Source organism: Myotis daubentonii, chromosome 6 (genome assembly GCF_963259705.1).
Source record: "Myotis daubentonii chromosome 6, mMyoDau2.1, whole genome shotgun sequence".
NCBI lineage: Eukaryota > Metazoa > Chordata > Mammalia > Chiroptera > Vespertilionidae > Myotis > Myotis daubentonii.
Window position 1 is genome coordinate 87,340,176 of NC_081845.1, and position 27,740 is coordinate 87,367,915.

The 27,740-nt window shown below is 58.5% G+C and overlaps 1 protein-coding gene across 5 annotated transcripts; it reads right to left on the reverse strand.

Moving 5' to 3' along the window:
- Positions 1-2,013: 2,013 nt before the first annotated feature.
- On the reverse strand, positions 2,014-17,118 carry MDFI (MyoD family inhibitor). 5 transcript variants are annotated; one of them, XM_059701729.1, is made up of 6 exons: positions 16,828-17,118; positions 15,226-15,312; positions 8,865-9,047; positions 7,104-7,205; positions 5,717-5,941; positions 2,014-2,854 (listed from the first exon to the last, which is right to left on the reverse strand). In XM_059701729.1, exons 2-6 carry the CDS (start codon positions 15,299-15,301, stop codon positions 2,598-2,600), a joined length of 843 nt encoding a protein of 280 aa, XP_059557712.1. In that variant the 5' UTR covers positions 15,302-15,312; positions 16,828-17,118; the 3' UTR covers positions 2,014-2,597. The 5 variants fall into 5 exon arrangements, with proteins under 5 accessions (XP_059557712.1, XP_059557713.1, XP_059557714.1 ...); XM_059701730.1 differs by lacking the exon at positions 16,828-17,118 and adding an exon at positions 15,445-15,632; XM_059701731.1 differs by lacking the exon at positions 7,104-7,205 and having other exon boundaries at positions 16,828-17,102.
- Positions 17,119-27,740: the final 10,622 nt, after the last annotated feature.

Below are 27,740 nucleotides of genomic sequence, written 5' to 3' on the forward strand. Positions count from 1 at the left end.
GAGTAGTGACTGTAAGGGGAGTCCGTGTATATGTAAGTGAATGTGTGTGTGAGTGAAAGACTGTGTGAATATGTGTGTGAGAGTGAGTGAGTGAGTGAGTGTGTGTGTGTGTGTGCGCTGGAGGGAGGCTGGCTAAATCCTGCCCATCCCGCCCCCACCGGCCCAGCCTCTCTGGTTTCAGCCATGGTCCTAAAGAAAACAGCCTGGCGGGAGCTGCAGCAGGAAATCACTATTTGGATTGCAGAGGCGCCTCTTCCTGCCCCCACGGGGGGGGGGGGGCGGGGGAGGCCAGGGAGGGGGCCTTCCTGCCCACCTGGACCAGACCTCTGGCTGGTCCGGAGCACCCGCCCCCCCTCGCCCCCAACACACACACCCTTGGCCCTCTGGCCTCCTCGAGTTCCTCAGACAACAGCCTCGGGGAAGAAGACCTGAGCTTGAGCCCTCCCACCATTGTCTGTGCTCAGGACAAAGAGCCACAGCAGCCCAGGGGGGTGGCCGCTCCCTGAGGCCCGGGGAACAGACTGGCACACCTCAGCCAGGGCCACCGGGCAGCCTGTCAGTCACAAGGCACACACCTGAGGCCCAGCACTGTCACGTTCAGGAATAGCCTCACAGAGCTCGCTTGTGCAAAAGGACATGTTGGAAACCCTGTTTACAAAGGGGGAATCAATGGGAGGGGCTGAGCTGGAGGTGTAACTGGATTGTAGCTCATCCCTCAGCGAAGCTCCTGATGAGAAGGATTCCGAGACCAGTGGTTAAGACACAAGAACAGAACACAACTGTGTGTATAGGATGTTGACATGTTTGTAAAAAAAGCAGTATGTGCAAATGCTCGTTTATGCACAGATCAGACTTTTGACCGTTTGGACCTTGGGCATGAAATAACTAAGCACAAACGAATACACAGTGAAACAAACAGAGATGGGCTTCTCTCCTGGCTTCGATCCTGACTGCACGACCCTGGCAGGCAGGGCGCTTTCTCTCTGTGTCGACTTTCCTATGTGGTCCCAGAGGTCAGAGAGCCTGTGTTCATGTGTGTGGGGGCGGGAGGGGAGGGGGTGGAGGTGGGGTGTGGGGTGTGGGGAGTGGGATGGCGGGAGAGATGTGGGGGTGGGTGGAGGCCCTCTCACCGCCTCACATTTCCTCCTGCTGCTGCAACTGCAGCCCCTGCCAAGACCAGGCTACTCCCCCCATGACATTCCTTAAGAGCATTACGATTTCATTTGGCCCTTTTTCTGAGCTCCCTCTGTCCTTCCAGACCACTGCAGACTGTTTCTGGAAGCAGTGGCCACCAATGTCTCCTGAGACCCCCACTTTCCAAGGCCTTCCTCAGCCATGGCTTCTCCTCGAGACCATCCAAGTCCAGCCATGACACATCCTTTCTCTCACCCGGGTCCCTCTGGCTTCCTCAGGTCTGGGATGGGGTGGGAGAGGCTCGGTCCAGCCAGCAATCCCGCTGTCAGCGTCCCCTGCCCCAGGGGGACCTGCGGTGCTCAGGCCTGCCCCTGCCCTGCACACCACAAGGGCCCTGCACACTTGCCTGGGAGGCCCCTGCCAGTCCAGTGTCTTTTTGGAGGTGACTGAACTGGGCCATGACCCCCACCCAAGTCTCCCAGTGCAGCCCAGGGCAAGCTCAGGCCGTGCTGGGCCCAGGGTCGCCCCTCCCCTGGACATGGCTCTGCCACAGACATAGGTGCCACCCTTGGAGTTGGAGCCATGGCTGGGAATGGCTGGAGTCCACAGGAGGCTGGACACTTCTGCTAAGTCTATGCCAAGGGTTAACTCTTCCCTTTCCGGACCTCCCTTCCCTTTGGAGGGAATAGGGAATCACGGTGGGGAGGTGGTACCCATTTCGCCCTTCCTTAACTGAGAAGCAAGAAGAGGGAGGGAAGAAGGAAAGCCCCCCCCCCACCTCTTGCCCCCCCAAGCCTCAACCGGGGCTTCCTAGGGGTGTGGGGAGTGTTTGCTTTTCAGAGTCGTGGTCCCTGGATGTTACTTAGAGTCCCCAGGAAATCGGAGATGACAAATACCTTTATTTACAGCGACAAATAGAACAGACCCTCCCTCCATCCCCTCTCTCCCCTTCCAGTCGTTTCTATACCCTTCCCCCTCCCACCCCGCCCAGGTCCGAGCCCAGCTCTGCGCGCTGGGGTCACTGTATGGGTCACCCCACCCCCACCCCCAAAGCCCAGGAAAGAGGAGCAGGGAGGGGCTGGCTGAGGGCGGGGTGGGCGCCTCTTTTCACATTTTGCTGCGCTCTCAGCCTGGGCGCAGCGGGAGGCGGGCGCCGGGGCAGGGAGAGGTAGAGGAGCTCACAGCCCGCCTCCCACGCCCCTGCCCTCCCCCGGCGTTCACAGTGTTCCGCGCCACCGTCCCCGAGAGGACCCCACCCTAACCCCCCGCCGCCAGGTCCCGGGCCGGGAGGACGGGCTCTGCGCCCCGGGCCCAGCTCCCGGACGGAGGTGGTCCCCGGAGCGCCCCCCTCACTGCGCTGGGGTTCTGGGCGGTCACGGGCGGGGGGGGGGGGGAGGGAGGACGGGAGGGGGCCGATCAGCGGGGAGCGACGGCCCGGGCCGCCCGGAGCCTGCGGGGGGCGGTCAGGAGGAGAAGCAGAGCCCGCAGCACTCCATGCAGATCTCCAGGCAGTCGGCCGACTCGCAGCAGGCGTCCAGGATGCCGCAGTCCAGGTCGCAGGGCAGGTCGCAGTCGGCGCACTCGCCGGAGCCGCAGCAGCAGCAGCAGAGGCACGAGTCCTCGGAGCTGCAGGAGCCGCACGTGGCGCAGTCCAGGACGATGTTGCACAGCGTCAGGAACTCGCAGAACAGGCAGGACAGGATGCAGTGCACGCAGCAGTCTGCGGGGGGCGCGGGAGGGCGGGTGGGGGTGAGGCCGGGGCAGGGCCCAGCCACCGCGGGCACCGAGCGCTCAGTGCCCGGCAGCGATTAAGCTGGAGCAACCAGTGGCTCCGGGAAGTGGGGCTGTGAGGAGCCTGCTTCGGCACAGAGTGGCTGACCCCCACCCACCCGGTGAGCTGGAGTGGGGGGTCCGCCAGGCGTCCAGGTCCTGAGCTCTCAAACCTCCTTAGTCACTTACCCAACGGGCACAGGCTGATGACTGTTCTAAGTGCTGGGCATGAATTAAACTCGTTTAAACTTGCACAACTCCATGAGGTGGGACTATTAACCCCACTCTACAGATCGAGAAACCGAGGCAGAGAAAGCACTTCACAATATCGCCAGAGCCCAGGCAGCATGGCTCCGTGGTTGAGCCTCTATCTATGAACCAAGGGGGGGGGGGGGGGGTCACAGTTCCAGTTTGATTCCCAGTCAGGGAACATGCCAGGGTTGTAGGCTCCATCCCCAGTGTGGGGCATGCAGGAGGCAGCCAATCAATGATTCTCTCTTGTCACTAATGTTCCTATTTCTCTCTCCCTCTCCCTCCTCTCTGAAATCAATAAAAATATAAAATTATATATATATATACACGTGTGTGTGTGTGTGTGTGTGTGTGTGTGTGTGTGTGTGTAGCCAGAATCCGCCCACACTGCTAATCTCTGCCAGGGCAGCTGCTTCTCCACTCCCCACCTTTGACTCCCCCTCCAGCCATCTACACGCCACACACCAGGGCCCTTAAATACTTTGATGGGATTCTGTCCCTCTGTCCCTCCTGTGCTCAGAACCCTCCCGTGGCTTCTGCCTCACTGAGAGTAAAAGCTAAAAAGCTCAGAATGGCCCCCATGGCTCCACGTGATTGGGTTCACTCCCCCACTCTGTCCCCTGTGTCCCTGCTGTGGCCACACAGCCTGCTCCTCCTCCAGCAGGCACTACTCCCCCGCCCCACCCCCAACCTGGAATGCTCTGGCCCCAGATAAACGCTGGTGCTCATTCCCTCCCCTCCTTCAGGGCCCCAATGCCACCCTCTTAAATAATGCAACCTGCCCGCCCCGCCCCAGCACCCCCACCCCCTTGCCCTGGCCTCCTTCACCTGGCCCCAGTAGGACTTGTCACTTTCCACCGCATTACACAGCTTTTCCTCCCACTAAGCTGTGCTCTCCACGGGGGCAGGCATCTTTGTCCCCAGAACAGTGCTGGACACATGGTGGGTGCTGAGTAAATACACGGTAAGTGAATTAACGCCGGAGCCTGCTCGTGGGCACCCAGCCGGTCAGTGGTGGTGCTGGGACCTGAACCCAGGCAGGCTGGCTTTGGTGTCCACACTCTGAAGCGCCCAGTGTGCTGCCAGGATGCTGAGCTGGCACCCCTGCCAGGGGCCAGGCCAAGGGGCAGAGTGTCCACGTCCCCTGAGCAGGTGAGCCCCTGGCACAGGCTGCTGGTCCTGTGGGAGTCTCACACTGCCCCGGAGGGTCTGACTCCCCCGGCCCTTTCCTGTGAGGGGGAGTGGGGTCTGGTTCAGCTGGAACCCTGCAAGCTATCTGCAAACTGAAGAAGGGCGTTTTCTCTTCCAATGCAACTCTGATGAGGTCACCACCTTGCTTGAAACCCTCAGTGGCTTCCTATTGTCCTCCCGATAATCGATAATCGAAGTCCACTGGGCATGGTTTACAAGGCATCCCTGCCTCCTGGCCCTGGCTTGGCCTGGAGTCTCACCTCCCACCATTCCTCACCTTGAACTTCATAATCTAGCCACTCCAGCCATTTCTCACCTCTTTGCTAAATCCCTCACTAGATCCTCCTTCTCAACCTGTAAGCCTTGCTCAGACTCCTCCAGGGCCTTCCTAGACTCCCCTCCCTGGCTTTCTGCGCTGGAGTGGGTGTCCCCTGGGCTCCCATAATCCCCTGTGTGTGGCTTCATCACGATTTATCACACCATGTGGTGATTCCCTGCTGTGTCTCTCTCATGAGAGCTTATGAGGCCATGGACTGGGTACCCAGCACATAGCACAGAGCCTGGTTCATAGCAGTGCCCACTACACTGTGATGAATGAATACCTCTTTCATAAATTAACTGGGCGGAATCTGCTCTGCGAGGTGGGGAGGTTTATGAATACGTATGTGCAAATGTGTGCACTGAGTCCTGTTTGCAGAGAACGAGGTCAGAGTCCCGCAACATGGACAGGAATCACTTAAAAAGTCTGGGGTAAAGGTCAAGCACCACTAAGCTACAGGCAGCTGGGACTCATGCTGAATTGATGTTGGGGGAGGAGGGAGGGGCAGCTGCTTGCCCAGCGTGGCCCCGCAGAAGGCCTGGGTGTTGCAAGAACAATGGCTGGTGTATCCAGGTTCCTGACCTCCCACTGCACCTTGTAGCCCCTGCCGACCTCCCCAATTAAGCGTCTAAATGGTGCACCGTTCTATTCTGCCAGGTGTTCTGTCTGCTCTCTCTAAACAGATGGTCCACTCCTCGAGGAAAATTTCTGTTTCCAGAAACGGGCCGGCTTAAGCTGGATTAGGCCACCTGGCTCCGTTCCTTGTAACAGAAACTCTGGGAGAGCCGGGGTGGGAAGGGGTTGGCCCTGAGAAGGCACATTTGCCTCCAACCACCTTTGCAAAGTTCTCAGACTTGAGTCTTGCATCAGACTCCCTGGAGGGCTTCTTAGACCCCGGCTCCTGCCCCTCCCAGAGGCTCAGATCCAGCGGCCCTGGTCTGGGGCCGAGACTGGTACCCAGGAGCCCGGTGAAGACACTGCTGCTGGTCCCTGGGTCACGCCTTGAGGAACCGGCTTTGGAGGCCCCTGGAGGGAGAGGTGGGTACTCACCTTCCTGTGCCTGGAGAGGGATCTGGGAGGCAGCGGATTTGGTGCTGCCCTTGCTCTTCTTGCTGCCCTGGCTGGCGAGAGATGGGTGAGCCTGCAGCTTCCGGTGGGCCTTGGGGCCACCCAGGGCACCATTCCCCGCCCGCCTGGCGCCGCCCAGCTCCAAGGGGTGGCCGGAGCCATTCGCCAGTAGTGGGGTGCAGCCCAAGGGGTTCCCCTGAGGCTGGCCTGGAGAGATGACGAGAAAGGGGGATGGAGTTGGGAGCCAGGCTGCGTTCCCCTCCTGCCTGCTTTGTCCTCATGTACCCCACAGTTCACTGGCCTGACGTGTATCCTTCAGATGAGGAAACTGAGGCCCAGAGAGCAGAACTGACTTGCCCAGAGGCCCACCAGGAAATAGCAGCAGCGTGGAGCCTGGCTCCGGACTCCCGGGCCGGTGCTCATTCCAGAAGTCAGAGGTGCAAGGGGGGCTCAGAGTGCTGGACCCACTCCTCCCGACGTGACATCCATTCTCCTGACTCGGGGTCCTGGGATTTGGGCAAGAGAGGTGGCGGTTGGGGGAGGGACCGGGACAGTCTGGCTGGGGTGGGAGGACAGCAGTGAAGTAGTTAACCTTCACTCCGGCCTCTGCCAAGCCCCCAGCTGTTTTTGCCCTTCTTGCGCTGGGTGAGTTATTGGAAACATCTGTTTGGAGATGAAGGCCTGGTCTGGAATTCGGGGGCTCCTCACAGCAGCCCCTCCATCTCCTCTCCTCCATGCCCTGCCCTGTCGGCCTCTGTGGGGTGGCTGGCGAGAATTTGCTGAGGGGCCTTGGGGTCTGGGTGAGGAGGGAGAGAAGAAGGGAAGAGGGAGGCCAGCGGGGAGACCCCTGAAGCCAGGAACCCCTGAGTCCCCTTCGCAGGCTGAGGGACTAGACTTCAGCTTTATCAGCGAGGTGCAGGGAAGCTGGCCCCAGAGAGCCCCCCCAAACACCCAGTTCTTCCCTCACCCACTCAGGTCTGCTCACCTGAAAGGCAGTGCTGTTCATAAGCCACGAGGGCAGCTGTGTGTCGGGGGCGGGGGCTGAGAAGGGGCACTAGCACTGGGAGCCCTCAGGGCAGGACCCGGGCAGGACCCACGGGCTCGAGGGCCTCTGTAAACATGGGGCCTGGTCCCCCAACTCCCTCCCGGTCTGGCCTCTGTGTTTGAACTGTGGTAGGAGGAGACGGGGGGGGGGGGGGGGGGGGAGGGACGCGGTGGGGGGGCAGTGAAGGGAGCTGGAGACGGAGAAGGGAAGGCAGCTTCAGTGCCTGGCAAGGGGTTGGGCCTTCTGGGAATGGCAGTAGCCACACCACGGAGCACTTACTGCTTGTCGGCCACTAGTTAAGCCCTTGACCTGCTAATTACTCACTTGCTGGATCCTCTGGGTATTGCCCCTGGGCTGTATCCTCCCTTACGGACGAGGAAACGGAGTCCCAGAGAGGTACAGTAACTTGTCCAAGGCCCACAGCTCCTGTCAGAGGTGGACCAGCCTAGAAGCTGAAGCTGAAGCTGAAGCTCACAGGCCACAGGCAAGGAGGGGGGCAGAGATTGGAAGGCGAGGGACTGGGGAACAAGCTGCTTCTAGCACATCCATCAGTAATTATGCTCATAGCTAGTGGTTGGCCAGTTTTGAGCTGTGACTGGTGCCAGGCACAGTGCTATGAGCTTTATGCGTAGGGATGCCTTTGAGTATCAGGAGAAATCTATTATTAGCCCCATTTCACAGATGGCAAAACTGAGGCCCTGAAGGATAAAACTCGCCAAGAATCCACGTCTAGGAGAGGGAGGGGGAGGGGATGGAGGTTGGGAGAAAGGAGCAGAAAGGTGGGGAGTCTGGCGGGATGGGAGACCGGGCTCTGGAAAGGCTCGGAGCTGAAAGCCTTCAGCCCTGAGGCGTGGCTGGTGCCTGCATCTGGGTAAACAGGGGTAAGGGAAGTGGCCAGGCCTGAATCATCATGCCCCCACCTCTTGGCCCCATGGGGGTGACTGAGCTGAATCCTTGGCCGGCCTCAGTGCCCCCTGCCCTGCTGCCTAAACATGGCACAGTGACCAGAGGGCGGGCATGTGTGGTGAGCTGAGGGCCCTGGGGGGTGTGGGCAGACACAGAGCTTGCCTGTGGCCAGAGCAGTGGAGTGACCAGGGGGACTGAGTCACAGAGCAAACACTCGGGGCCCATAGACACAGGAGTGACTGTCCAACTCCCACCCAGACTGGCCACTGTGCTGACCTCTTTCCCTCAATTCTGCTGGTGGGCATGTTTGGAGCGGGCTGAGGGCAGTGCGCGAGCAGGATTTAGCAACCCTGACTTCCAGGGAGTCCAACTTCGCCCCAGATGCCCTGCCTGGTAGAGGCGGCTCCCGGCTCAGCGTGCCAGCCGGGTGGGCAGGCCCAGGAAAGAGTATTGGGTCAGAAGACCTGAGTCCCCCAGCTTATGTCCAGGGTGAGTGGTTCTCTGCGCCTCAGTTTTCTGGTCTGTAAAACGGGCTTGACAATAGCCAAGCTGCTGCTTGGCAACAGCAGGCTAGATAGCACTTGGGATCATTCAGGGAAAGAAAGTTGGAAAGTGCAACTGTGCCTGCAGATTTGGGCATCTTAGTAGTAATTACAAATCAGTTCTGGCTGCCCCTCTCCCCTGCTCTTGAGGGTGAAGATGGAGAATGCTCTTCCTCCCAGAGCCTCCTTGGAGACCTCAAACCAAGCCTGGGAACGAGACGGAATTTTCCTCCTTTTTGCCCAGATCACCCCGGGGGCTTCTCTCCTTCCTTTCACCCTGGATACGCTGAAGGCTAGTGCTGCGCTGGGCTCTGGCTGCCCCTCCCTGGTCCCTGTGCCTCTTTCCTGAGCCCCAGGCTCTCTTGTCCGGCACCATGTTGCTGGGTTCCTGAGGTCCTTCGCCTGTGCACACTCATTGTGAACTAATGTTATACTAACCATCCTGTGCGTGGAGATCTTCCTAGACAGAAAGGACAGTGACTGTGCCATGCACGTCTCCACTGCCCACCCTCCAGGCCCGGCTCTGTGCCAGGTCCCCAAGAGCACCCACTGCAGTTCTGCCAGCCCGTCTGGACTGCATTCCCCACTGTCACCCCTACGACTTGCCACCCCAACTCCCCGGTCCCCTAGGACTCACGTGTCACAGCTTCTGTGGGGACATCGAGGTCAGTGCTGTCCAGGGCCTGGGGGGCCCCAGGGCCATTGCCTTGAGGCATGGGGGGTGCCTCCTCCTCCAGGGAGCCCTCTTCTAGCACTGCCTCCACAGGGTGAGTGGGTCCTGTTCCTGCCTCCAGCCCAGGCAGGGGCGATGGGGTCTGGGCTGGGGAAAAAGCAGACGAGCGAGGTGTTTCCCGTTGCCCTCCTGTGTGCCCAGCCCTGGTCCCCTCCCTGCAGCCCGGATTGCTGTGAGCCCTCATTCTTGGTCTCTTTGTACAGTTACCCAGCCTTTACCCTACCTGGCAACAGTGCCAGACTCCAAAATAGACTCCCAAACCACAGCGCGTGAGTGAGCAAGGGCGTGTGAGCGTGTGCTCGTGTGTGCCTGCGCATGTGTGTGCATGCGTGCATGTGTGGTGTCAGGAGGAGGAGGAGAAACACAGTGCAGGAGAGAACAGCCAGGTGGTCAGCGATGGAGAGATAGGGACAGGCACCAGGAGTGACCGCGAGAGAGAAGGAATCAAAGGGACAGTGACAGGTAGAAGCAGAGATAGAGCAGCAGAAGGCGGGGACTGGGCAGGGAAGGGGAGAGCCCCAGAAACCCAGTGACAGGCAGCCTGCGACAGGAGGGAGACTCAGCAACAGAGCGAGAGTAGCGATGGAGAGAGAGATAAGACAGGGTCAGGGGCAGAGGCGAAGGAGAAGGGAGCGCGATACAGGCTGAGCGAGAGGGAGACAGACAGTGAGAAATTGGGTCAGAGAGAGGAAGACAGCAAGAGAAAGAGTTCGAGAAAACCTAGGGTGAGGGGAAGGCTGAGGCCTGGATTGGAGGGGCAGGAGCGACAGGGAGAGGATGAGCGGGCTGGGAAGAGGCGGCTGCAGCCACATGTAATTACAGTGACCAGCTCAGCCCTCTGCACGGTGGGCGGAAGGAAGGAAGGGAGCCACCTTCAAACCCACAGCTCCCCAGGCGGCAGGCGGCAGGACTGGGCCCCTGGGCCCGGGGAAAAGGTTGGGGGGATGGGCGGTGGAGGGGGGAGTCAGAAAGGGGCCCTAGTTCTCACAGGGTGTGGGAAGGCCTGCGGGAGGTAGGGCGCAGGGGGGTGAAGGCAGGGTCACGGGGCCAAGGAGCAGACTGGGCAATTACAGGGTGCAGGGTGCAGCCTGAGCCTCCGCAGACCTCAGGCTGTGCAGTGGGAAGACGGGGGCCTCGAGAGGGTGCCCCACATGCCATAGGGGGGGCAGGGAGACATAGAAACAAGAGGCTCAGAGGGACACAAACCAAAAGGGCACAGGGAGAGGAGAGGGACACGGGGAGACAGAGAAAGATGGAGGGAATGGGCGGTGAACCCCAGAGACTAAAATACAGCCACGCGGACAATCACAGAGGCCGAGAGAGGGGCCCCAGAGGGACAGAGAGAGCGGCAAAACCTAGTCTTGGCAATAGAAACAGATCAACGGTGAGGAACACTGGGGCTTACACATGGGGCACCTCTCTGAGCTGTCTCCAAAAGGAGTGGGGGAAAGAGAGGAGGGAGATAATGAAGGTTGGGCACGCAGGTTCGGGGAGAGGAGAGGGGGGGACTCTCAGGGGCTCAGCCGCCTCCCTGGGCCCTGAGCATCCCTCTGTGGCTCTTGACCTTCAGAGAGCCCTGAGCAATTCTTGTTTCCAAGACCCTGGTCTCCTATGACCAGGGGGCCAGGCCCTGGAGGCCCCAGGGGGGAGCACAGAAGGCGGCAGGCGCTCACTCTCACTGCTGCCCAGGGAAACAGGCCCTGCCTGGAGCCAGGAGCCTGGAGCCAGGAGCCAGGGCCAGAGGCGGAAGGGGCTGGGGCGCCAGCGACTTCTGGGGGACACCAGACTCATGTGTTGGGAACCCCTCATGGTGGCCCCTGCTGCTCCGCAGAGACGGGGTGGGCTCCGTCCGGCCCTACCCACTCTGGGCCGTTGAGAACCCCCTCACCCTGAGTAAGGAGAGAGAGGTCAGATGGCTTCTGGAAGGTCACAAGGCTGGGACCTGGGACGGGGTGGGGAAGGTGAGTGGTGATGACACGAGGGAGGAGAGGCTGCCTGCTCCATGGGCCTCTCCTCACCCTGAGCGCGGCTGCAGCAGCTCAGACGAGATGTTCAGGGCTGAGGCCCAGGTTGTGCGTGAAGGAGGGGACCAGGGCTTGGGTCCTAATTCCCTGGAAAGAAGGGGGCCCGCCCGGCTCCGGCCTCTGGCCCTGAACGGGGAGGCTGACGCTCCCTGTGGTAAAAGGAAGACTTCTGAGCGAGAAGCCGTAAGGTCCACGCCCTGGTTTCCCCAGGTACCAGTTCGGGCACGTTACCAGGACTTGGGTTGCCCTGTGTGTGACGGGGGTTCCTAACGCTGATCTCAGGGGTTTAGAGAGCAACGAGAGCGTCCTGGCCTGCGGGCCATTCAGGAGCACTTCCACCCTCCGGCCCCCCACCTGCCCTCCTCACATAACCAGGAGAGAGAATCCAGTTCGGGCACCTTGGCCTGGAAACAAAGGGACAGCTCTCCTGGGTCAGGAGGGGCAGCGGAGGGGAGCAGCTGAGTGCCCGGAGAACCAAAGGCAGAATGAGAAGGAAGAGAAGTGGCAGGAAGATGCTGCCCAGAGGGCCTGAGGCCAAGATGCTGGACCAAGAAACAGCCCTCGCCAGGGCACACGGGGCAAAAAAGCCAGACACAAGGCAAAGCCCAAGTGCGCAACCATCATGAGGTGGGAAGAGCCCAGTTCTTCTTGTGACTGTGGGGCTCTGCTGTCCAGCCCCCGAGGGGAGAGCATCTCTGAGGAAAACGCCCGAAGGATGTCCCCTGGAGGGTAGAAATGCAGAGTGGGCTGGAGGCAAGGGTGGCCAGCGAAGGCCTGTGCATGTGCAATTCATGTGCTGCATGAAGGCGCCTGCCAAGGGGCAGGGGTGGGCTGAAGACCCTAATTGTGCCCGGCTTCCTGGAGGTGCCATCGGCTCAGCCAGCTGCATACCTGCTGCATCTGAGCAGAGGGCCACCTCTTTCTAATGAGCAGAAGCCCCCAGCCCTGCACTCCTCAGGGGTCCCCATCTCCAAGCGGGAAGTACAGAAAGGCAACAGCCCCGTTGCCTGACACACATTCATTCCTAACACAGGATAAGGCGCTGGTCCGCGCCCTGAGCTCTGGAGAGACAGCCGAGAAGAGGGTGGGAAAATCATGTTTAAATCCATCAGCCCAAAAGGGTAGCGTGAGAGACCCACCATCTCAGCAGGGAACCTGTGGGCTCCCTCCGCCTGCTGTCCACCAAGTTGAGAGGGTGCTCCTGGACTGAGAAGAAATGGGGGGCCTCTTCCAGGTGGGATGGGTTCGCTCCAAGGCTGGGGAGTGACCGCAGGGCCCTAGTTCTGGAGCTGCAAAGCCAGACCCTGCACACCCAGCCTTCTCCACGGGCTTTGTGGACAGTGGGTCTGGGCTTCTCCCTGGGAGCTCTGACCGTCTGCAGAGAGAGAGGGCCAGGATCTGCTCTGCTCAGAACTCCAGCCTCTCCCTGGCCTGACATTCAAGGCCTCAGTCTAGAGACTAGCCCTTCAATAAGCAATGGACAAGGATCGCATGTTCCAGGCACACTGATCTCTCCATGGCCTCAGGCCTTCTGACCCATCCCCTCAGGCTTAGATTGTGCCTTTCTCCCACCCCACAATCCAACCCACCCTCCATATCCCAGCTCCAGCGTCATCTCTTCCTCCAGGGCCTTCCCTGAGCCCCGAGCCAACTGTCCCACTTAATGAGAACTCAGCACTCAGCACCCCTGCTGTTCACTATAACCTGGTAGTGGAGTCCTGGCCCCTCAAACCTCTCCCCTCCGCCCCCCACCAGCAGCCTCCCTGGCTCTGCTGGGCAGTAGTGTCACTGTTCATCTCGCACCACTGCAGGGGGGACTCAGCAAGGTCTGTGGGTGAGAACTGAGCTCTGGAGCTTGGAATCGCCCAGGCCAGGGAAGGAGAGAGAAGGAGACAGGGAGGACTGGGGGTGGTGACTGGCTCTGAACCCCAAGAAGGCGAGAACGTGGACTCTCTTGATGCCTAGTTGTGACACCCCGGTCACAGTCCCAGGCCACCCGGCTGAGGACTGGAGAGGGCCTGAGCTGGCCAGTTGGGCTGGGTTGGGTTGGTTTTATTTTAGGTCTGAAGGCTCCAATTCCCCAGGAAATTCAATTTAGAACCAAGAGCAGGAATGTGACGCCCCAGTGCTGGGCAGAAATCTGCTGTGGGTTAGGGAGCCAGGTTCTGGGGCTCTCAAGGGGTGGGTGGGGAGAAGCCACTGGGGGCGCCAAGGGTGTGGGGGCTTGGCCACCTGCCCCAACCAGAGCTGCCCTGAGGCTCCTTCACCCCATTTTCATCTGACTCCGCTGAGGGAGGGCTGACTGGTTCCCTGGCTGTCCCGCCAGCAGGGCCCCCGGGGGCAGCACCCTGGCCTTGCTGTGCTGTCAGGGCTCAGCAGGGAGCGTGGGGGATTCTGGTCTCGGATTCAGGCGTCTGTGGGGTTTTGGCTGGGTCTCCTGCGGTTTGGGCTTCCTGGGCAGCAGCCTCATGCTCCCAGGGCGGCAGAGCCAGGCCTCCTCCGGTTATGAAAGCCACATTGTCTGGCTCAGCCCAGCCTGGGGAAGGGGCTCGCTGGGGTGCTGGGGGCCTCAAGTTACAGCCCTGGGCTCAACCCTCCCAGGGGTCCCCCTGGCCTTTCAGCCCCTCTTCTCCCTTCGGGACTGAGAGTGGGTGGGTCGCACAGGGAGCAGATCTTGGAAAGAGGCACTGGGGGGGGGGCGGTGGCAGAGAAAACAGATAAGCAGAGGAAGAAAGCAGGGAGTGGGAGGATAGGAGAGAAGGAGGCCGAGAAAGAGAGGAGGGGTGAGGGAAGTGGGGAAGGAGAGAGAAGGTTCCCAGCCCCCAGAAAGCCTTCCGGGCCCCTGGCTCCAGCCCGCTCCAGCCTGAAGGAGCCCAGTTCTTGGAAGAGCTTATTCCCCAGAAGCCCCTGCTCCAGGGGCCCACAGAGAGGAGGGAATCTGAGGATTATGGGGGGCGCGTGCAGCGGGAACATTAGTGTCATTCATGAGCTGGCCCCTGGCCAGATATCCCCCCTTGTCCTCACTCTGTTCTAGGAGGCCCCCACCCCCATGGCCTGGGCGGCAGGGCGGGGCGGGGGGGGGGCAGAGTGCCATGGTTCTCACTGGGCAGACCCGGGGAGCTGGGACAGGCCCCCCAGCAGGCAGACAGGCTCCTATGGGCGGATGTGGAGACTGAGGCCAGAGGGGCAGGAACTTGTCCAAGGCCAGGCCGGGAGTTCGTGTCAGAGGTCCAGGACCAGACCATCATTACTCAAAGGGGGAGAAAGGGAGAGTGGGGTGTGTGTGTGTGTGTGTGTGTGTGTGTGTGTGTGTGTGTGTGTGACAGAGAGAGAGAGAGAAAGAGGCAAATGAATTAGACTCACTTAGAGCTGGGATTGAAGTCATGCAATCTGGGCCTATATTCCTGCACCCCAGCCCTCTGCCCTGAACAGATCCCACAAGTTCCCGACTTCTGACCCTGTGTTCCACAGGGAGCCTCTGCTCACATCTGTATGGTGAGAGGGGTGAGGGGGGCGGGGGGGGGGGGGAGGTGGTGCTGAGAGCCACAGCCCACCCTCAGGGAGTCTCAAACTTCCCTGGACAGGGAGGCTCCTGCAGGAACCTGGGGAGGTTACAGACCCTGTGAGCCGGGAGAAGGGGTGTGAGTGTGTGTGAGTGTGTGTGTGTGTGTGTGTGTGCATGTGCAGGGTAGGAGCAAAGGGGACTGGCCAGGCGAGCAAGACAGATGGCAAAAGGGGAGGGGCCGGGTCCTGCGGCCGCTTTAGGCGGACAAAAGTTTTCGGGAAGCTCTGGGCTCTGGTTGGGTTGGGGGAAGGGAAGGGGAGAAAGACTCAGACACCCCCACCCTCGCCTGAGGCCCCCATAAATATTTACACACTGGGCAGAAATGGCTGGGACACAAATCCCAGGCGGACAGACGGCCTGCAGTGTGTGTGTGTGTGTGTGTGTGTGTGTGTGTGTGTGTGTGTGTGTCTGGTGCTGGGAGTGAGGGGAGTTAGAGCCAACTTGGCACAGCCCGGCTGCGTTGGGGCCCTGCCCCCATCACCCCAGCACTCCACTCGTTTTGGACCCCATCCCGGGTAGCCAGACCCCTCGCCCCCACTTCCATAAAGCTCCCCGAAACCGTCTCCTCGTGTCTCAGGGAGAAGGGGGGAGAATTACACCTCCCCAACACGGAGCCTCCCACCCCGCTCCGGTCCAGCCTCCCTCCCCCCCCACACCCCACTCCCCCGCAACGTACCTGGGCCGGGGGCTGCGCTGGGGGCTTCATGGGGAGCGTCGCAATGAGGGGAGTGCTGGCCACTCACCTGGGACATCGGCCCGGGACCTGCGGAAAACAGGGCTCAGCGGGTGGGGCCGACCTTCCCCCGCGCTGCGCGTGCGGGGAGGGGGACTGGCAGGGGCGATCCGGCCGCCGGCGAGCGCCTCCTCCGTCCAGTTCGGCCGCCGACGAACTTACTCGTGCAAGCTGCGCGCTCCGCTCTCGCCCGTCCGTCCGGGATCACGGCGCCCGGCCTGCCATGCGCGCCTGCCCAGGGCGCCCCCGCCGAGGGGCCACGCCGCTCCCGGTGCCCGCCCCGCGCCCCCTCCCCTCTTCACTCACGCCGCTCTCCCATTTCGGCGCCAGCTCGCGCCGCGCGCCCCCTTCCTTCTTCCTCTCCTCCCTCCAGCCCCCTCCCGCCTTCCCTGCTGGCCTCGCGCCTCCCTTCCTCCCCGGCCCACCCTCTCCCCGCCCCCTCCTCGCGGTCCCAGCGCTCCCGGCCCGCCCCCGCCCCCACCCCGCCCCCGCCGCGTCCCGGCCCCCGCGCGGTCGGCCGGACGCGTCTGTCCGCGGGGCGCGCGGCCCGAGCCCCCACAGGAAGCTGGCTCCACGCGTTTCTTCCGCGCTGGCAGAGCTGGGCCCGTCTCCCCAAATCTCCGCCCCCCAGACCCAGCGCCCCGAGGGTCTGCGCGTTCCCCTACGCCTGTCCTAAACTCTGCAAAAGCTTGCGCAAAGTCCGGAGAATGAGAGAGAGAGAGAGAGAGAGAGAGAGAGAGAGAGAGAGAGAGAGAGAGAGAGAGAGAGAGAGAGGTGACTACAGTCACTTGGGCTAAATGGTCCTCGTGGCCTCCAGATCTCCTTGCCCCAAAGATGGGAGCGGTCACGTTCCCCGGAGACCCTCTGCCCGCCCCCTCCGCCCCTGGGGACCCTGAGCCGGGCGCCAGGGTCGGGGGCTCGCAGAGGCTGTGCCCACCCCAGAGGTTGTCCCCAGGGGCTAGTGACGAGCCCCCCACCCCCCCTCCGCCCAGTCCTCTAGCAGCTCTGAGCATCCCCAACCTCCCCACCCCCGCCAGATGCGCGTGGGAACCTGTCAGGAAACCAACTTTGGAGGCAAAGCGCACTTCTCCGAGCTCAGCCTTTCTTTCAGCTCCGGACGGGAACCCGGGCCTTCCGAGGTGTGGGGGCGCGGGGAAGGGGAGAGACGGGCCCTTCCAGGCCAGGCAGCGGGGCACATCTGGAATTGTGAGCTGGGCCCTTCCTCAGGGCCGCGGGGGTAGGAAGGAAGCCGCCGACGGCAGCCCAAGGGGGTTCAGGGACCCTCCGCACGACCCCGGGACCCCGGCCCCGACCCTGCGGCCGCGGGGGGGGTGGGGTGGGGGCTGGGCGCGCCCGCGAGGTGACAGCGTCCCCGCCACGCCAACCGGCCGCCTCCGAGCCGAGTCTGGGCCCCGCACCGCGAGGCCAGCGAGCAATTAGGGAGGCGGCGGCGGCGCCAGGCCAGCTCGCCCCGTCCCGCGGCCGCCGGGGCTGGGACGCGGGGCCGAGCGAGGGACTTCCCCGGCCCGCGCAGTCGCTACTTACGGCGCTCGGAGGTCCTCGCGGCGCCGTCTGGGCCAAGATCGCCGGGGCCCCGCGGCGCCCGCCGCGCTCTCGCCACCCGGGCCCGCGTCCCGCGAGGAGCCCTGGTGGCTGCAGCCCGAAGAGGGGGCCCGGGCCGGGAGGAGGGGTCCAGCTCCCGGGGCCGGGCTGCCTGCTGCGGGGGCTTAGCCTGGCGCCCGGGAGCCAGCCCCGATCCGATCCGGCTGCTGTCTGGGAGCCCTGGAGATGGGGCGGACTCCCCCTTCCTGGCAAGGGCTGAGTCACCGGGACGCGCCCGCGCCCGGGCTTGGCCACTGCTGCATTCTTACCAGCTTAGGCTCACCTGGGCCCGGGGCTGGGCCTCACCCGCCGCCCAGAGTGGGGTGCAGGGTAAGGGGTGCACACTGTCTCCGGGGCAGCCCCCACCGCCTCTCTCTGCCCCCTCCCGGACCACAGACCCTAGCGCTACACCCCGCCCCTTCTCAGTCTGTACCCAGGGACCCTAAACTCCGGATCAGCCCCGGGCCCCAGCCTTACTGTCTGAAGTCGCCTGCTTGAGCTCAGAGTCCTCTGAATCTAGCCCAGTACAAACTAATATGTCTGGTTTGTTAGAAACGTAAAATATGCTTTAAATTTAATCCCACATGCTGGTTATACAAGTGTGCTCAGATTGTGAAAACTCAGCAAATTGAACGTTTAAGCTACATGTGCTTTTTGTGTGTCAAGATTACACTTGAATAAAAGTTTTTAAAAATAGCCCTGGCTGGTGTGGCGGTTAGAGCGGTTGGCCTGTGCACCAAAGGGCCGTGGGTTCGATTCCTAGTCAAGGTACATGGGTTGCAGGTTCAATCCCCCCCCTCTTTCCCCCCATAGGTAACTTCGGGAGGCAGCCAATTGATGTGTCTCTCTAACACCGATCTCTCTCTCTCTCTCTCTCTCTCTCTCTCTCCCTCCCTCCCTCCTTCCCCCTCTCCTTCTCTCTCCCTTTCCCCCTTCCTCCTTCCCTTCCACTCTCTCTAAAACTCAATGGAGAAAATATCCTCAGGTGAGGATTAACAACAACAACAGAGCTTTAAAAAAATCAACACTCATTCAAGTCAGCACTCCAGGACAGAGCATGGTGGGGTGTGACGACCAGGCAGTGGACTTTGACATAAGTATCCAGTTCAGATTCCCGCTCTTGGGAAAGTCCCTTCACCTCCGGAAGCCTCAGGAGGCGTGAACACCGGGGCCCTCAATGTGGAACCCAATCATTCCATTGATATCCGGGACCAGGACTCAGGTCCTGGATAAGTGAGGAAAAGGGGCACTCATCAGGGTGCAAAATCTAGGAGGGTACCAAGATACCTAACACTGTAATCTAAAACTAAAACACCAAATCAGCGAATTACAGCCCTGCCAGCCAGCCGCCTATTTTTACAAATAAAGTTTTATTGGAACCGGGGTCGAGCTCAGGGGGAGCTGAGTGAGATAGGATCATGCAAGGTCTGGGTTAGATCCTGTTATTTAAAAGGCTGGCATTTTGTTCATCATGGATTCTTTTGTATTAATGTTGATTTTTAGGTATATTGGAGGAAAATCGTTTATCTTACTGATCGACTTTTTTTAATGCCCCCTTAAGTTTTACACCTGTCGCACTCACTAGGCCTTATGCACCTCTCCCTAGTGCCTGGCCTGTTACTCTCCGCCTACAGGACCTGGCCAGGACCCCAGGGTAAATGAGCAGAGGTTGGAGTTTGCCCCCCACCACACACACAGCACTGGGTGGGCTCTGTACCTGGGTCTGGCCTAGCTTTCCTGGGGTCCATTGATCAGAGTAGAATGCAGTCCCTACAATGGCCTTCAGGCTCCGCGGGCTGTGCTCTGCCTGCCTCGGCCTTTACCTCCCTCCCTCATTTCCTCCCAGCCCTGCTGCTTCCTGCGTTTGTTTTTTTCCATTTGCCTCAGTTGCTTGCCACAGGGCCTTTGCACTGGCTCTTCCCCTGCCCAACATGTGCTTCCCCTAGATATTCCTGTGGGCCCTCCTCCGTTCCTTATGGCCTCTGTTTGTCACCTCCTCAGAGAGGCCATCCCAGACCCCTCACTCTCTGTCCCTTCACACCACTGGGTTACTCTCCATAGGCCTCATCCCCAGGTTTCCTATTTACCTGTTCATTGGTGGGCGGAAAGCTGCAGGAGAGGAGGGACTTTGCCTTACCTGCTGGTGCATCCCCTAGAATTGTGTCTGCCACAAGGAGCTCAATAAGTATTTCCAGGGTCACATATGGGGGAACGAGGGGCCAGAGAAGGGAAGGGGCTAATGCATGGCACCATCCTACTGAATCCTGGGTTTCCAGACCACCCCTGCCCCACCCCACCCCCTCGCCAGTGCTCTTACCATCCCCCACCCCGGGGCCCTCTAGGCCAGTGGTTGGCAAACTCATTAGTCAACAGAGCCAAATATCAACAGTACAACGATTGAAATTTCTTTTGAGAGCCAAATTTTTTAAACTTAAACTATATGGGTAGGTAGATTGTTATTAACTTAATTAGGGTACTCCTCAGGCTTAGGAAGAGCCACACTCAAGGGGCCAAAGAGCCGCATGTGGCTCGAGAGCCGCAGTTTGCCGACCATGGCTCTAGGCACCAAGGGTGACCGTGAGCCTGCACGGTCCTCCTGTACAGTCCCTTCCACACAGCGTGCTCAGCAGACTGGCCCTGCTCCAGCCCCGGCGTCCAGCAGGCATGTCCAGCTCTTCCTGGCTTCCTGTCTCTGGCATGGGGCCAGTCGGCCGGGCTGGGCTCTGCAGCTGGACCACAGCTGTGGTCTCCGCCTTATCCTGGAGAAAGTCCGACAGCACGCTGTGGAGCAACCTTCCTGCAGAGGGCTGTATAGAAGGGTGTGTGTGTGTGTGTGTGTGTGTGTGTGTGTGTGCGCGTGCAGTGGGGGGCGTCTGCTGGGTAGGGACTGAGAACCTCTAACTCCCTCACGACTCCCTCCCTGACAGCCACTAATCCCCCTTTCTGAAGGAAAGACATGATGGGGTGAGGGGAGCTCTGAGCCATCCTGGAGATGGGGGATGACTGTGGTGGGTGGCATTTGGTAACTGGAGTTGGATATGCTCCATATGCCAGCCTTTGGCTTACATATTTCTAGATTTGTTGCTTCCTTTACTGCCCACACAGTTATTATCCCCATTTTACAGATGAGGAAACTGAGGCACAGTGAGGTGAAGTGACTTGCGGGGCCATACAACTAATAGTGGGTGCCCTGGGACTTGTACCACATCTTCTGAGGCCAAGTGCAGCATCCAACCCCCCCATACAGCCTTCCGCAGGTACAGAGGTCTGTGCTGCTCTTCATGTGTCCCCCACCTCCAAGCTGGCTGCCGAAGATGGAGGCGTGGCCCTCTGCACCCCTCCTCTGTCTCCCTGGTAATTGGGGTACCAGGAGGTTGGCAGAGGACAGTGGAAAGAGTGGGGCTTGGTTTGGTGCCCTGGTGAGCCAATTTGCATCCTGGCTCAGTCACTTCCACCTAACGGTGTGATTCCGGGCAAATCCTTTGAACACTCTTTGCTCAGTTCTGTGTAAACCTGCGAGGATAGTTCCCACCGCTCTGTTGGGGTACAACTGAGTGAGAACCCGGTACAACATCAGGGGCTCGCTGGCCCGACGCTTCCCGCCCGCCTGCTCACCCAGCAGCCAGTGAGCATCAGAGGGTGTGTCTGTTACTGCGAATCTGATGCACAAACCCTTAGCCCAGTGATGGCGAACCTTTTGAGCTCGGTGTGTCAGCATTTTGAAAAACTCTAACTTAACTCTGGTGCCGTGTCACATATAGAAATTTTTTGATCTTTGCAACCATAGTAAAACAAAGACTTATATATTTGATATTTATTTTTTACTAGGGGCCCGGTGCACGAAATTCGTGCACTGGGTGTGTGTGTGGGGGGGAGTGTCCCTCAGCCCAGCCTGCCCCCTCTCACATACTGGGAGCCCTCAGGCGTTGACCCCCATCACCCTCCAATCTCAAGATAGGCCCCTTGCCCAGGCCTGACGCCTCTGACAGAGGCGTAGACCCCCATCACCCTCTGATCGCCTGATCGGCCCCTTGCCCAGGCCTGACGCCTCCGCCAGAGGTGTCAGGCTTGGACAGGGGACCCCCATCTCCCCCAAATCACTGGCTCTGGCCCCGCCCAGGCCTGAGGCCTCTGGCCCAGGAATCATGCCTGGGCAGGGGACCCCCATCTCCCTCTGATCGCTTGCTCCACCCCCCGCCCAAGCCTGACGCCTCTGACCCAGGCTTCAGGCCTGGGCAAGGGGACCCTCATATCCCCCCAATCACCGGCTCCGCCCCCCACCCAGGCCTGATGCCTCGGCCAGAGGAGTTGACCCTCATCACCCTCCGATCACCAATCACCGGATCGGCCCCTTGACCAGGCCTGAGGCCTCCGGCAGAGGTGTCAGACCTGGGCAGGGGACCCCCAGCTCCCCGCGGTTGCAGACACCGCCCCTGCCCAGGCCTAACGCCTCTGGCTGAGGCATCCGGCTTGGGCAGCGGGGACCCGCAGCTGCAGCGGCCCCGCAATCGTGGGCTCCGCTTTAGGCCCAGGCAGGGGACCCTTAGCTCCCAGGACTGCCAGCGTCGACCGTGCCCAGCTCCCATCGCTGGCTCCACCCCTACTTCCTGCTATCACTGGCCAGGGTGGCAAAGGCGCCTGATTCTCTGATCATGGCTGGGGGGCAGGGCAAAGGCAGCCCCAGGGCCGCCTTTGCCCTGCCCCCCAGCTCTTAGCTCCCCCCTGGGTTTCCAATCACTGTCAGTGGCAGGGGGCTTCTTCCTGCTTTCCCTTTCGCCTCCCTGCATTGTGCCTACATATGCAAATTAACCGCCATCTTGTTGGCAGTTAACTGCCAATCTTAGTTGGCAGTTAATTTGCATATAGCCCTGATTAGCCAATGAAAAGGGTAGCATCGTACGCCAATGACCATTTTTCTCTTTTATTAGTGTAGATAGATATTGAAATGCCATTTAACAAAGAAAAATCAACCAAAAAAATGTCATAGGTTCACCATCACTGCCTCAGCCAGTGCTAGCTATGCAGCGGGTGCAGTTCACAGCCCTTCCTATGAATTAACCCAGTGGTCGGCAAACTCATTAGTCAACAGAGACAAATATCAACAGTACAACGATTGAAATTTCTTTTGAGAGCCAAATTTTTAAACTTAAACTATATGGGTAGGTACGTTGTTATTAACTTAATTAGGGTACTCCTAAGGCTTGGGAAGAGCCACACTCAAAGGGCCAAAGAGCCGCATGTGGCTAGCGAGCTGCAGTTTGCCGACCACGGAATTAAACAGTTTAATATTTATAATATTAAAGATATTTGCAATACTAAATACCCATATTTCCCTGATTTCACAGAGGAGGAAAACAAAGCACAGAGAGGTCAAGCCACTTGCTCAAGCTCCACAGCCCTCCACAGGCTTCCCTGCAGCACCATCTTGCCTGGTGGGAGGGAGGGGCTCAGGTGCTCACTGATCCTCCACCCCCAGGGTATCTCTTCCCCTTCTTCCCGACATAAGTTAATGAAATCTGAGCTATTATTCACATATAAATGTCCTCATGCTTATCTTTCGGTGGGGAGGGGGGCACAACTCAACCCATAGCACTCCCTATTCCTCCCTCGCTGCAGCCTCTGCTAACCTCTAATCAACATTCTGTTTCTGAATTTGCTTATTCTAGATCAGCGGTTCTCAACCTGTGGGTCGCGACCCCTTTGGGGGTCGAACGACCCTTTCACAGGGGTCGCCTAAGACCATCGGAAAACACATATATAATTACATATTGCTTTTGTGATTGATCACTATGCTTTAATTATGTTCAATTTGTAACAATGAAATTGGGGGTCACCACAACATGAGGAACTGTATTAAAGGGTCGCGGCATGAGGAAGGTTGAGAACCACTGTTCTAGATATTCATGTACTGTAAGTGGAATACAGCATTTGTCCTTTTGTGTCTGGCTTATTTCACTCTGCATAATGTTTTCAAGGTTCATACATGTTGTAGCATGAATTGGAACTTCATTCCTTTTTAATCCTCACCTGGAGATATGTTTTTATTGATTTTAGAGAAAGAGAAAGGGAGAGAGAGAGAGAAACATCAATCAGTTGCCCCCTGTACGTGCCCTGACCTGGGGATCGAACCCACCACCCTCTGTTGTATGGGTCAACAACTGAGCCATACCAGCCAAGGCCAACTTCATTTCTTTTATGGTTGAACTAGGCTTGGTGCACAGATGCATGCACTGGTGGTGTCCCTCAGCCTGGCCTGCGGGGATTGGGCCAAAACCAGCCCTCTGACATCCCTCCAGGGGTCCTGGATTGCGAGAGGGTCGGCCAGTTGGTTAATTGCTTAGGCTTTTATATATATACTAGAGGCCCGGTGCACAAAAATGTGTGCACTCGGGAGGGAGGGAGGGTCCCTCAGCCCAGCCTGTGCCCTCTCGCAGTCTGGGACCCCTCGGGAGATAACGACCTGCTGGCTTAGGCCTGCTCCCGGGTGGCAGAGGGCAGACCCAATCCCTAGGTGCAGCCCCTGGTCGGGCTCAGAGCAGGGTTGATTGGGGAGTTGGGGCGCCGCCCCCTGTCATGCACAGAGCAGGGAGGATTGGGAGGTTGCGATGCCACCCTCAGTCATGCTCAGGGTAGGGCCGATTGGGGGGTTGGGGCACCGCCCCCTGTCACACTCAAGGCAGGGTCGATGGGGAGGTTGCGGCTCCACCCCCTGTCACGCACAGAGCAGGGTCGATCAGGGGGTTGGGGAGCTCCCCCCTGTCACGCACAGAGCAGGGCCCAACAGGGGGGTTGGGGAGCTCCCCCCTGTCACGCACAGAGCAGGGTCGATAGGGGAGTTGGGGCACTGGCCCCTGTCACACACAGAGCAGGGTGGATCAGGGGGTTGGGGCGCCACCACTGTCACACTCAGGGCAGGGCCGATGGGGAGGTTATGGCTCTACCCTGTCACACACAGAGCAGGGCCCGGGGGGGGGGGGGCGGGGGGGTTGGGGCACCACACCCTGTCATACACAGAGCCGCAGGGCGATCAAGGGGTTGGGGAGCTCCCCCGTATCAGGCACAGAGCAGGGCTGATCAGGAGGTTGGGGCGCCTTCCCCTGTCACGAACAGAGCAGGGTGGATAGGGAGGTTGTGGCCCCACCCCCTGTCACACACAGAGCCGCAGGGTGATCACGGGGTTTGGGCGCTGCCCCCTGTCACGCTGATCCCAGTGCCGGGAGGCCTCTTGGCTCCGCTGATCCCGGTGCTGGGAGGCATATTACCCTTTTACTATATAGGATAGAGACCTGGTGCATGGGTGAGGCTGGCTGGTTTGCCCTGAGGGGTGTCCTGGATCAGGGTGGGGGTCCCCACTGGGGTGCCTGGCCAGCCTGGGTGAGGGGATGATGGCTGTTTGCAGCTGGTCACACACCCTTCAGGGTGGGGGTCCCCACTGGGGTGCCTGGCCAGTCTGGGTGAGGGGCTGAGGGCTGAAGCTCCTTTTTTTCTTTTCTTTTTTTATTCTGGGCCAGCTTTAGCTCTGGCTCCAGCTCTGAGGCCTCTGCTGCTGAAAGCAGGTATCTGGTTTGTTTGTGTTCTATAATCGAAACAATGTATAACTCTAGCTCTGAGATCCCGGCTCGCTGAAAGCAGGTTTCTGGGGTTTTGTTTAGCTTCTATATTTGTTACAATGTTTCAAACTGCAGGCTCAGAGGCCGGCAAGGCAGGCGGGGAACGTTGGTTTCCTCCGTCACTGAAGCAAGCAAGCCCCATGTTTGTTTCAAGCTGCCTGGCTGCCGGCCGCCATCTTGGCTGGCAGTTAATTTGCATATTGCCCTGATTAGCCAATGGGAAGGGTAGCAGTCCTACGCTAATTACCATGTTTCTCTTTTATTAGATAGGACTAGAGGCCCAGTGCATGAATTCATGCACGGGTGGTGTCCCTTGGCCTGGCCGATGATCAGGGCCTATTGGGGCCATCTTGCCAGTCCCAGCCTGGGGGAGGGACCATGGGAGGTTGGTCGGCCACGGGAGGTTGGCTGTGGGGTGCACTGACCAGCAGGGGGCAGCTCCTGCATTGAGAGTCTGCCCCCTGCTGGTCAGTGCGCATCCTAGCAACTGGTCGACCAGTCATAACGGTTGCTTAGGCTTTTATATATATAGACTAGAGACCCGGTGCACGAAGATTCATGCACTGGGGTGGGGGTCCCTCCGCTTGGTCTGCCCCCTCTCACAATTTGGAAATCCCCAGGGAGCGGGCCTAAGCTCCAGTCTGGCCTCCCTCTGCGGGATGTGACAGGGCCCATCACCCCACTGCTGCTGCCAGCACTCAGCCCTGGCTTCTTAGCGCTGGGCCCCGCCCCCATCCACTGGTGGGTGGGGGGCAATCTGGGGCCAGGCCGGCTGGGGGAGGGGCTGTGGGAGGTTGAGGCACAGCAAGTCGCACCCTGTCCAGCCCCTGTGGAGGCATGGCGCCAAAACCAGGTCCGTGCCGTTGCCTCTGTGGCAGCCTCTGTGGAAGGGGCCGTGGTGCTGGACTGGGCCACTGGCCCTCGGCCCTTGCAGCCGCTGCAGCTTTGTCCAGAAGGACGTCCGGAAGACATCCGGTCTATCTGGTCTAATTAGCATATTACCCTTTTATTAGTATAGATAATATTCCATTGTATGGATATACCACATTTTAAAGACCCATTTACCTGTTGATGGACACTTGAGTTGTTTCTGGCTTTTGGTAATTGAGAATAATGCCTCAATGACGTGAGTGTACAAGTGTCTGTTCAAGTCCTGCTTCCTCCAAATTGTTTAGACATGGCACCTATATCAACTTTTAAAAATTGAATATCAGCCCTGGCTCAGGGGTTAGAGTATTGGCGCGAGCACCAAAACGTAGTAGATTTGATTTCTGGTCCGGGCACATACCTAGGTTTTGGGTTCAATCCCCAGTTGGGGAGCATATGGGAGGCAACCGATCAATATTTCTCTCTCTCTCTCTAAAAAAATAAAAAATCAATAAGAACATATCTTTGGGTGAGGATTTTTAATAATTGAACATCAATCCCAATTTATGTCTATTTACTTATAAATTATATACCTGTGCTATTGTGTTAAAATATAATGTACATAATAAATATACATCAATGTAAAATGTGAAAAGGTGAGAGAAAAGTAAATACGAATGAGTCCTATATAAATAGAAGTTCATATAAATTGGTGTCTCTTTCTTAGCCCCACACTGGAGGCAATGATGTCCTGCTCTTCCTGGAGGCATATGTATGACTAGAGGCCTGATGCACGAAATTCATACAAGAGGACGCCTTCTCAGCTGAGGCGGCTGCCTGGATCCTGCGGCGGAAGGACGTCCGGTCTAATTAGCATATTATGCTTTTATTATTATAGATGACAGACAGCTTTGCTTTAACCTACTGCTTACGGCCTTTCCTGGATCCCATTTTCTCTGACCATCTGATGGGAGGTATGATCACTTTCCCCAAAACCCACCCTCAAATAAACATAGTTTTTCCAATTCAGGTTTGGGAGATTTGTGGACTGCCAGGAGGCCTCATTTAAGATTATTTGCCTTAACCTGAAATTCCAGGGGTAGAATTTCAGGTGTTTTCATGGAGTGGCATTTGGAGGTGGGGAGAAAGAATTTTATCCACCTCTGTGGCCCTGTTCTGAGTCTATAGGTGTGTGTGTGTGTTTAAAGTTTATGTTGGCATAACTAGCTGACTTTATTTGCTGAGTCTACAGGGTTTTTTTGTTGTTTTTTAAATATGTATTTTTTAAAAATATATTTTATTGATTTTTTAAAGGGAGGAAGGGAGAGAGATAGAGAGCTAGAAACATCGATGAGAGAGAACCATCGATCAGCTGCCTCCTGCACATCTCCTATGGGGGATGTGCCCACAACCCAGGTACATGCCCTTGACCGGAATTGAACCTGGGACCTTTCAGTCCGCAGGCTGACGCTCTATCCACTGAGCCAAACCGGTTTTGGCAAATATGTATTTTTATTGATTTCAGAGAGGAAGGGAGAGGGAGACAGAGATAGAAACATCAGTGATGAGAGAGAATCATTGATTGGCTGCCTCCTGGATGCCCCTACTGGGGATGGAGCCCACATCCTGGGCATGTACCCTTGACCAGAATCGAACCCGGGACCCTTTAGTCTGCAGGCTGATGCTCTATCCACTGTGCCAAACCAGCTAGGGCGAGTCTACAGGTTTTTGAGGACAATCTGACATTATTGAAGGAACAAGCAAAGTTGGAAAGTACAGAGAGTGGAACTGAGTCGGATATTCAGAAAGTGCTTCTGAATCGCCGAGAGAATAAAACAGGACCATGGGTGATGAAGATGAGAAGGTGGTGGAAATGGGGGAGGATATTGGCCGGTGTGTGTGTGTGTGTGTGTGTGTGTGTGTGTGTGTGTGTGTGTGTGTGTATCCTGGTCGCTGAAGATGCCTGTGGATTCCTATTGGGATGACAGGTGCTCTGGCCTAAAGCAGTCACGCTGATGGGTGGGATGACGTCAGATTCCCACTGAGGGGGGAAATCACTGAGAACTGGGTTTGGGGTTTCCTTTCTGCTTTGGGTCTCGCAGTAATAAGAAGCCAAGTGGCCCTGGTCGGGTAGCTCAGTGGGTCGGAGCATTGTCCTGATGAGCCAAGGCTGTGGCTTCGATCCCGGTCACGGCACATAAAGAATCAACCAATGAATGCATCACTTAGTGGAACAACAAATCGATGCTTCTCTCTCCTTTCCCCTCTCTAAAATTAATGAAGACGTTTTAGAAAAAGAAGCGAAGCATTTTCACATTTATCACCTCATTCAACACCATCTGGGTCAGTGAGTATCCAGTCAGGAAAACAGAAACTGTC

Excerpts from the sequence above, each read along its gene's own strand:
- MDFI (XM_059701729.1), bottom strand. The coding sequence starts at position 15,301 with ATGTCCCAGGTGAGTGGCCAGCACTCCCCTCATTGCGACGCTCCCCAT. Across the intron at positions 9,048-15,225 it reads CAGCGCAGCCCCCGGCCCAG|CCCAGACCCCATCGCCCCTG; the intron begins GTACGTTGCGGG and ends CTTTTTCCCCAG. Across the intron at positions 5,942-7,103 it reads ATACCCAGAGGATCCAGCAA|GCCAGCCTCAGGGGAACCCC; the intron begins GTGAGTAATTAG and ends TCATCTCTCCAG.